Source organism: Monopterus albus, unplaced genomic scaffold, assembly GCF_001952655.1.
Source record: "Monopterus albus unplaced genomic scaffold, M_albus_1.0 scaffold142.1, whole genome shotgun sequence".
NCBI classification, from domain to species: Eukaryota; Metazoa; Chordata; class Actinopteri; order Synbranchiformes; family Synbranchidae; genus Monopterus; species Monopterus albus.
This window is the reverse complement of record NW_018128022.1, coordinates 477594-486804: the sequence shown is the minus strand read 5'-3', so window position 1 is coordinate 486804 and position 9211 is coordinate 477594. Positions and strand designations below refer to the sequence as shown.

Genomic DNA, 9211 nt, shown 5'->3' with positions numbered 1-9211 from the left:
AACCCTCAGTGCAATACCTGTAAATATACATTGTACAGATTATACAGATCCGTACAAGTCTATAGTTTTAAGTACTCTATTTTTATTCCTATTTATCTCGTTTCATAATGAGCATTCTGTCTGCATTGTTTACTGCCTGTTTATACTGCTTATTTTGCATTGTTTGCTCTGTTTGTTGCTTGTTAATACTGCTTATTTTGTTAAATTACACAGCCTTATGCTGGTTTACTGTTTACTTGCCCCTTGCATGGAGATATGTATACACACATTAAGACCCGATGTACCAGAGTCAAATTCCTCATTTGTCCAACACACCTGGCCAATAAAGCAGATTCTGATTCTGATTCTGATTAAAATCTAGACATATTTAAGTGCATATCTTTATTTCTGTTTTCTTTTAATGTTTTAAGTGTCTCTCAGCTTTTGTGGCCAGTGTTGTAAGTGTTTTGTAAGTGGTAAGTGTTTAGTTGTCCAGCACGGCATCTGAGATCAGACTTAGGGCAGTTGATGGGCCCTGGGTGCACTCATGGAGGTCCGCTCAGTGCCAAGAGAGCCGTGTATGGCCTGATGTGCTGGTCCAGTTCACATACGTAACTCTGGCCAATCGTGTCCTCCTCCTCTGGTCAGCGTCTCTCTTCTGTGTTTGTTTGGTTGCCTCAGATTTGAAATCAAACATCTTCTCAGTTGTGCGCCCTTCTCCTTATACAGTGTTCACTGAACAAGACCATCCCATGTGCCTTTTGTGTTTTATTTTTATATCCACTACTGACGGTACTAAATATGACAGCTCATTCGCTGTTCTCCATTTCTTCCTCTGGCTGGAGTTCATAGCTCCACCGTCTTTAGATTTGCCTTGTAACATTCCTGGATTTCTCAACTTCTCTTTTCCATTTCTGTGCGAGGTGTGTGCACACGGCCCTGCAGTCTCATGCCCTTTTATGGGTGTTAGCTAGGCGTTAACATATGCTAATTAGGAATGACTGGCACGCACTTTCAACTTACAAACATATAGGATTCATCAATTTCAGAACACAGGTACAATCACTTCTGCAGTTTAAGAATGTGGTCATGAACCAGATGTAGACTTTTCTTAGGACCTTTCTTAAGAACAACTTAAAAACAAATTTGCGAAAACACTGTCTGATGCAGGAAATAAATACTTGGAGAAAAAGTCAGGGTGAACATTTTAACGCTACCCAATTGTCAGTGTTCTGACATCACACAGTAATTGCACTGTTAGTAGAGTATATATAATGAATAATAATACCAAAGAAAAAAAAAAGGCTTGGTCAAGAGAGTGTAGCTGCCTGCACTACCCACAGCCATAGTTGAATGATCAGGTTCTTCACAGTGTGAGTGTCACTTAAAATTTAAGGGGAAAATAAAGTGCCGTAACCAATCTTATTTTCGCTGTTCCTACTATCACTGCATTTTTAAAACTCACAACTGCCCAAGAATGCCTTGTTTTCCTCAAAATATAGTAATGTGTGTTTTCTGGAACAAAAGTCGTGTTTCTTTTTAAATAATCTGGGTATGGTCTTTCAAAATGTGTTAAAACCAAAAGCTATAATACTGTAGAAAACTGATAAATTGTATTTGTTAAATGATGACCTCGGTTGTGTACTTTTGTACTCCACAGATAAGGACTGGGAAGACATTAGAAAGATGCCTGAGTACCCCACTCTGCAGAAAGACTTCAGGAGGACAACGTAAGTGTATGCTGTGATGATTTGACCATTGTCCTCCGAAACCCGTAGTTCAATTAACATATTACAGTTAAACTGCTTTTAAGTGTAGTGTTGTGTTTTCTCATCTAACAGGTATGCAAACAGCAGCTTAATCAAATACATGGAGAAGCACAAAGTCAAACCAGACAGCAAGGTTTTCTTGTTGGTAGGTGCACACCCAAACACACAGTTGTCTTTTTAATCATTTTAGAGAACATAGCATTGAATTTTTATAATGTTACATCTTACACATCACCTAAAGCTCAAAAAATGCTTCTTCTACGCAGAAGCAACTCGGTTTATGCATGTCTCACAAATGAGACTTTTTCTTTTCTTTTTTTTTTATTGCAACACGAAATAACACATTTACACAAAGGACATACCATAGAAGATGCGACAACAGACATTAACAAAAGAGACTAAGGGATTATTAAGTTGTGTGTGTGAAAGTGTGCAGTGTGGGTGTATCCAACTCTATACAGACTGATATTCAGTATGTATTAAAGAAAAATAAAATTAAACCAAATAAATTAAGAAATTCGGGGGGAGGTAAATGTAAAAAAGAAAAAGAAAAGGGGGGAGGGGGTGTTAAATCAATAAAGGAACAGGAGTGTACTGGTGATGCCCCCTCCATGAACCAATAGCACAAGGTGAAGCCACCACCAGGGTGAGGTCGTCCAGGGCAGCAGGACAGCAGTATCCTTGTGTTATCGTTAAATTGAACCTTCCCTTTGTTCTACTGTTTGTCATGGTTTATGTTAATGGTTGACTGTTGGGACAAACAGCTCAGGGTCGGCCCCTGACCTTGACAAGACAGACCTGACCCAATGTGTGGTGTGTTCCCCTCCTAAACAGCTTCCACATCCTTAGGATGGAGCTTGTCTAAGAGGGTGTCAGCAGTCCACTAATGCTATATGCAGTTAAGGGAAAGGAAACAGTGACCTGGCCTTCCTCCCCAATGCTGTGCTGCCCAGAGAAACTGGGTGTCCACCCATGGGCTCTTTAACTTACAGGGCATGTGCTTGTATAACTGTTTAAGTGAGATATGCAGAGATATTTCAAGATATTTCATTTACTGCATTGGCAACAGTAGTACCTGTGTCTTTATTATAATTTGGATAGTACATTGCATTATGTCATTATAATTTGGATAGTACATTGCATTATGTCCAAGGAATATTAAGCTGACACCTGATCCGTTTGTCTATCTGCTGAAACATGGATGTATTAATCACTCTAGCAGGTGCAATTATTTTGTTCTTCTAGCGTCATGATGAGCAGAATGACCAGCATGAGTTCTGGTGCAGTGAAAACTGTTTAGTTAATTCCTTACAGTGTAACTTCTGCATTTAGATACAGTTGCAAGCAAAAGTAACAGCAGTGTTTGCAGTTTCCTGGTTTTCTGCATAAACTGGTAATGAAATGTGATCTGATCTTCACCAAAGTCACAAATAGCAACAAACAATATTTCTAAGCTGACAAACAGACCTGATCTTTCTTTCTTTATTGAACACACCCATTAAACATACAAAGTGATGGTAGGAAAAGTCATGGCAACTGTTTTAATAACAGGTTGAACCACCTTTAGCGGCAATAACCTCAAGCAAGCACTTCATGTAGCTGTGGATTAGACCTGCACAACATTCAGGAGGAATCTCGGACCATTCTTCTTCACAGAACTGCTTCAGCTCAGCCATATTCTTAGGACGTCTGGTGTGAACAGCTCTCTTGAGCTCATTCCACAGCTTGGCCAGGCTGTCACACACTAATCACATAAATGTTTGTTCAAACACTGATTGTTGATTGACAAGTTATTCCTTTTCCCAGCTTAGGCTACATTTCAGGATCAAGGCATCTCTTGTTATTTTTCAGCACATATAACTTGGCAGTTGTTTTACATTCATTCTGGTATGTCGCCTGTTTTCATGCATTTGACTTGGGCGTTCCACAGAACACTTAAGTGCTGCACCTAAGCCTTTATATGTTAGGGGAAAACCCTGGTAATAGAGCTGTGCTGTTACTCTTCATTTTCATTTCGAGTTGCAAGTTATGCAAAGTTGCAGGTGCAGCTTTCACCCTGAAGTGGCAGCCACACAGAATCACCACTTGACTCTATAGTTGCCTTCAGCTCTACAGAGTTTTAACATTTAAACTTAAACTCATCCTATTTAACATTCAGTGTCAAATCCTCTGTAGTCAATCACAGAGTACACTCTGATGATTCTTTGGCAGGTTTATATTGCAACCAGCTTTACTTTGTGCTTTTTTTCATGACACTATTGACTCACTGTAGATGGAAGCGTTCTTAAACAGCCTTAAAACTGAAAAGCAACACTGTAACCTCACAATCATCATTTGAGTTCTAGTGTAATGGAGTAGAGCCCAAAGAATGAAACCATGTCACTGTGCTAATATTTTTTCTTTGTCTTACTGTCATGTAACACTGTGCTTGTTTTTCTTTGCTGTCTTCAGCTCCAGAAACTCCTCACCATGGACCCAACCAAAAGAATCACATCCGAACAGGCGCTGCAGGACCCGTACTTCCTAGAGGATCCTTTACCAACCACTGAGTGAGTCCTACCAAACTTTTGCAATAACCTTTGTTTTATCTTGTTTCACCAAGAAAAAAGGCCCGCAGTTTACTCCACTAAATGTAAGGAATTTGTTTTAGTAGCAGGACTGTGATTGGTTGGTTTCCAGAGTGGTACAATATGTTAATGGAGAGAGGTTTCACTGACTGATTTCTGTCTGGTTGCCTCTAGTGTGTTTGCTGGGTGTCAAATACCCTACCCGAAGCGAGAGTTTCTCAATGAAGATGAGCCAGAAGAGAAAACAGACAAGGTAACTGTTCAGATTTATTGTCTGAGAGAACAAGTTACAGCATGAAAATGATTCAGATGGCCTCACTGGGACTTCTAATCACAATTCCAAAAAGGATTTCACATTACCTATTTGCTTCCTACAGCTGGGCTCTAAATCCCTTTTTTAAGCCTCTGTCAGTTGCCCTGTGTTTCCATCTGCAGAACCAGACCCAGCAGCACCAGCAGACAACAGGCCAGACTCAGGCCCAGAACCAGCAGCAAACAGCAGCCCAGCAGGCACCTTCCCAGCAGAGCTCTGCCCAAACAAATGGCACCGCCGGAGCTACAGGGGCCACCACTGGCGGGGGTTTGCAACATGGCCAGGACCAGGGGCCGCCCAACAAGAAACCTCGGATCGGGCCCTCTGGGGCCGCCTCAGGCACTGGGGTGCTACAGTCAGAGTACCAGGTAAGCAGGAATTTTTTTTCAGCGGGAGATTCAAGAGGAATTTACTCTTCAGAAGTGATTACTTGGTGATACACTATGAGAGATATTTAAGGTTTGCGGGTCATTTTCTGGTGCTAAAGTGTTCATAAGGAGTCGCGGTGGGGCTTTGTGGTGGAGAAACATGTTCAGTAAGAGAGAATGCTGGTATAGAAGTAAAAACATAGTGGGAGATGGACTTACAAATATTTGGTTTAGACTTTTTCATGGGATGTGTTGGCAATAAGACAAGTATAGAATAATGCCAGCATTATTCATTAGGATGATGACAGCATAGAGTAAATACAGTGCGAATGCACAAACAAGGAGGAGCATACAAGTGACTGTTGAGATGAGAGATGAATCTAAGTCCACCATCTACTTGGTGTTGTTTTTTAACATTCCTCAGCCAGTACCTCTCAATGTGTAGGCATAGTGTTCTTCTGTAAGGCAACAAGTAGACAAGTGAAATCAGTGACTTTGGGGGTGATGATTGGTGTAAGCTTAGGGTTGGGTTAAGGTTAGGGTAAGGTAAGTAGTGGTTATTGTTAAGGTTTTTGTAACTCCAGGAAATGATTGTAAGTCACTGTAAAGTCCCCACACAAAAGAAATATGTGTGTGTGGTTGTGGCTGAGAACTGTACATTCCACACAGTCTTCCTGACAGGGCTGATAGCAAGTCACTGAGGTGCCTGCTAGCTTTTGTTTTGTACTCTGGCGCCTGTTTTATCTTTGGCTGGAGTCTTATCACAGGGCCAAAGAGAGGGAGATTTCTGAGTGGTGGAGAGAGTGCAATGAAATATGGGCAGGGACAGGGAGAGTGTGTGTCAGTGAGTGTACTGCATGGAGCACAGTCTAAAAGAGGTGACTGGTTTGACCACTTCTGTCTCTGTATGAGTGTACTTTATCAGCAAGGCCACGTGGAGGGCAACGTACACAGTACAAGTGTATCACATAGTCATGGCCAAAAATATTGGCACCCCTGCATTTCTGTCAGTTAAGGCACCACTTCTCCCAGAAAATGGTTGCTATCACAAATTCTTTGGTATTCTTATGTTTATTTCTTTTGTTTGCATTGGAACAACACAAAAAGCATAAAAAAGCTTAACCTGATCCACATCACACTGAACAGAATTACTGACACCCTCAGTTTAATATTTGGTGGCACACCCTTTGGACAAAATAACTGAAATCAGTCACTTCCTGTAACCATCACTGAGTTTCTTCCACCTCTCTACTGGAATTCTGGACCACTCTTCTTTTGCCAGGTCTCTCAGATTTGAAGGGTTCCTTCTCCCAGCTGCTGCTCTGAGATCTCTCCACAGGAGCTCTATCTGGACTCATTGCTGGCCACTTCAGAACTCTCCAGCTCACTGTCTGAAACCAATTCTGGTGCTGTTTGAAATCTGCTTTGGGTCATTGTCCTGCTGTAAGACCCATGACCTCTGACAGAGACCCAATTTTCTGGCACTGGGCCATACATTGTGCCCCAAAATTAATTTTTTCCTCTTTTGTCCATGTCCAGGGAGATTAGCTACAGCACTATGGGCTGTAAACATCTAGACAATGTTGCCCACAGTGGACACAGGAACAGCCAGATCTCTGGAGATGGACTTGGAGCCTTGAGACTGTCCAGGCTTTTCCACTATGTGGTTCTCTGATCCTCAGACAATTCTTTGCTCTTCTTTCTTTTCTCCATGCTCAGTGTGGTCCACATGACACAAAGGTTGAGTCGACTTTTCTCCATTTTAACTAGTTACAAGTGGGATTTCTATGTTGCCAGCACCTGTTGATTGCTACAGGTGAGTTTCATTACAAATTAAAGGAGCATCACAGGCTGGAAATACAACTATATCTGATCATTTTGAAAAGGTTTCAATAATTCTGTCCAGCCCATTTTTGGAATTCTGTGTGGAATGGATCAGATTGGGCTTTTTCTGTTTTTTGTGTTCTAATACAAACAAAAGAAATAAATATGAGAATAGCAAAGAATTTGTGATTGTGACCATTGTCTGGGAGAAGTGGTGCCTTAACTGACAGAAATGCAGGGGTGCCAATATTTTTGGTCATGACTATATACAGTATATAGCAGGGGCTGAGGCTGCATGTAGGACAACTGGTGGCTGTCAGACCTCAGCAGATGTATAAATAACCCCTTGGAGTGGACTGACATACCAGGAGTGTGGCTAGCTGACTCACTGTGCCAACATTGTCTCGTTGATCCCCCTCTGCCACAGGCTGTCCCACTGTGCACCGTCTCATTCTCCTAAATTGATCCGATGTTGCACATGTGACCGGGACTTTGTAGTGTCTACATGTAATCAGTCCAGCTGGGGCGCTCACAGCCAGCTTCTTCTCAGTTGTGATAGCCAGTCCTGCTGGTAACTGTTCAACTTGAGTGTCCAACAGGTGATAGTGAATTGTTCTGTCCTTTAATTGAGTCCATAAAACTGGGGTGATAAGAAAGAATGGAAGCAGATTTTAAAAAAGCAGTAGAGGCAAGGACATGCAGATTTTTAGAATGTGTCAAACACTGCAACCTATTTTTTGTGTGGTTGTCATTGGCTGGGATGTAAACACCCACGCCTGTAACAGTCTCTGGCCCTCAGTGTGCACATCAGGCTCGTTTGTTCTCATCCATAGCAACAGGGTCACTCCTGCCACTTGTCTGCTCAGGAGTTCGCTCAAATCCTTATTTAAAGTTGATCTTCACAGTTTTGTGAAAAGGGTATAAGTAGGAGCTTTCAGTTGTTACCACAGTTTAACATACAGCACATCAGGTGACACTGCTCCGTGCCAGCCTGCTTACAACCATATTATATAAGAACCTGCTTACACACTGTACTGTTTACTCTTCTGCCAGCACTCCAGCTCCCGCCTTGGTTACCAAAGCAATGTCCAAGGTTCCACTCAGCCCCAGAGCACCATGGGATACTCGTCATCATCCCAGCAGAGCTCCCAGTACACCCACCAGACCCACCGTTACTGAGGCTCCCAGTCACTCCTGAACCAGCAGAGGAGTCAGCTCCTCCTCCTTCAACCAACCCTCACCAACCTCAGCAGGTGTTCACTGCATGCCCCCAGCTCCCACATCCTGGTTGGAACTCCTTCTGTACATTATCATTCCAAGTCAACTATCCTCCTTATGATCCTCCCTCACCTTTGACCTCTCATCTGACAGTCTTCAGTGGCACTGTAACATGAAGGCAAGCAAATATAGGAACCAAAAAAATCTAACAAGAAGTTCTGCCTCGTCGAGCTTGGTGAACCATTTTTAAAACAACTGAAAATATTGTAGGATAGATTTGAAGGCGTCACACACAGAGACTCAGAACGATGGCACTTACACACCCACTGTTCCTCATGAGGAATAATTGCAGCGGCGTTGATGTATATACATACATTATATAGCACCTTTTTCTATTTGGTTTTTTTTTCTCGCTTGTTTGCTAGAATTTTAAAGTTTACCTTGATAGTTGATGTCATTGTAAATATTATGTCTGGAAGCTGTCGGATGAAATGAAGCAGGAGGAAAAACCCTTTAGTGTCATCTCTAGTGTAAAATTACCTTGGATAATCAAAGAAAGGTTTGAGCTAACCCTGACACAGGTCAATGTTTTTACACAGAAAAAAGTCAGCTTTGTAGCTGATGCACTTGCAGGGAAATGTTAAATGCGCAATTTATCTTAATCTTCTTATTGTAACATTTCTATATTTAAATCTGTCTTTATCTGGATTTAGATTTGGAAAATAAGAAGCATAGTTGTCTTTTTACAGTTCTAAGTTGTGTATATTCTGATTCACTCCACTACCTACAGAGATAAGAATCATTTACAGCCAAGCTTCGTTTCCTCTGACGACAACAGCGCTTTCAGGAGGGAGGACGCCTGTTGTTTGTGGCCAGCAGCTCCAGAGTGGAGCTGTTGGTGGACACTTTGTTATGACACCCATCTAATAGACACTCAAGACTTTCAAGATGTCTGAAAATGAGCGTGCGCATAAATATACAGGGCAGCTAACAGTATGGCCCCCCTTCAGTGCTTCTTGAGACTGTTACTGCCTGATATCAGATTGTTTTTTTTTAAAGATTTTATTATCATTGTTGCCCTGAGTGTGTGAAAAGCGTGTGTACGTGTGTGTAGTATGATTTTTATGCATGTTGTTGTATCTTTTTACTTACTAGAACTGCACTGACTGCTGA

At 41.8% G+C, this 9211-nt stretch overlaps 1 protein-coding gene across 1 annotated transcript in view; it reads left to right on the top strand.

Moving 5' to 3' along the window:
- The window catches only part of cdk19 (cyclin dependent kinase 19), a 62694-nt gene extending 53489 nt beyond the window's left edge, over positions 1–9205 (top strand). The window contains exons 8-13 of the mRNA XM_020614078.1: positions 1640–1709; positions 1821–1893; positions 4200–4297; positions 4490–4568; positions 4751–4996; positions 7874–9205. Coding sequence (XP_020469734.1) covers positions 1640–1709; positions 1821–1893; positions 4200–4297; positions 4490–4568; positions 4751–4996; positions 7874–7999 — 692 coding nt within the window. The 3' untranslated portion in view covers positions 8000–9205. The remainder of the gene's footprint in view (positions 1–1639; positions 1710–1820; positions 1894–4199; positions 4298–4489; positions 4569–4750; positions 4997–7873) is intronic.
- The last annotated feature ends 6 nt before the right edge of the window (positions 9206–9211 follow it).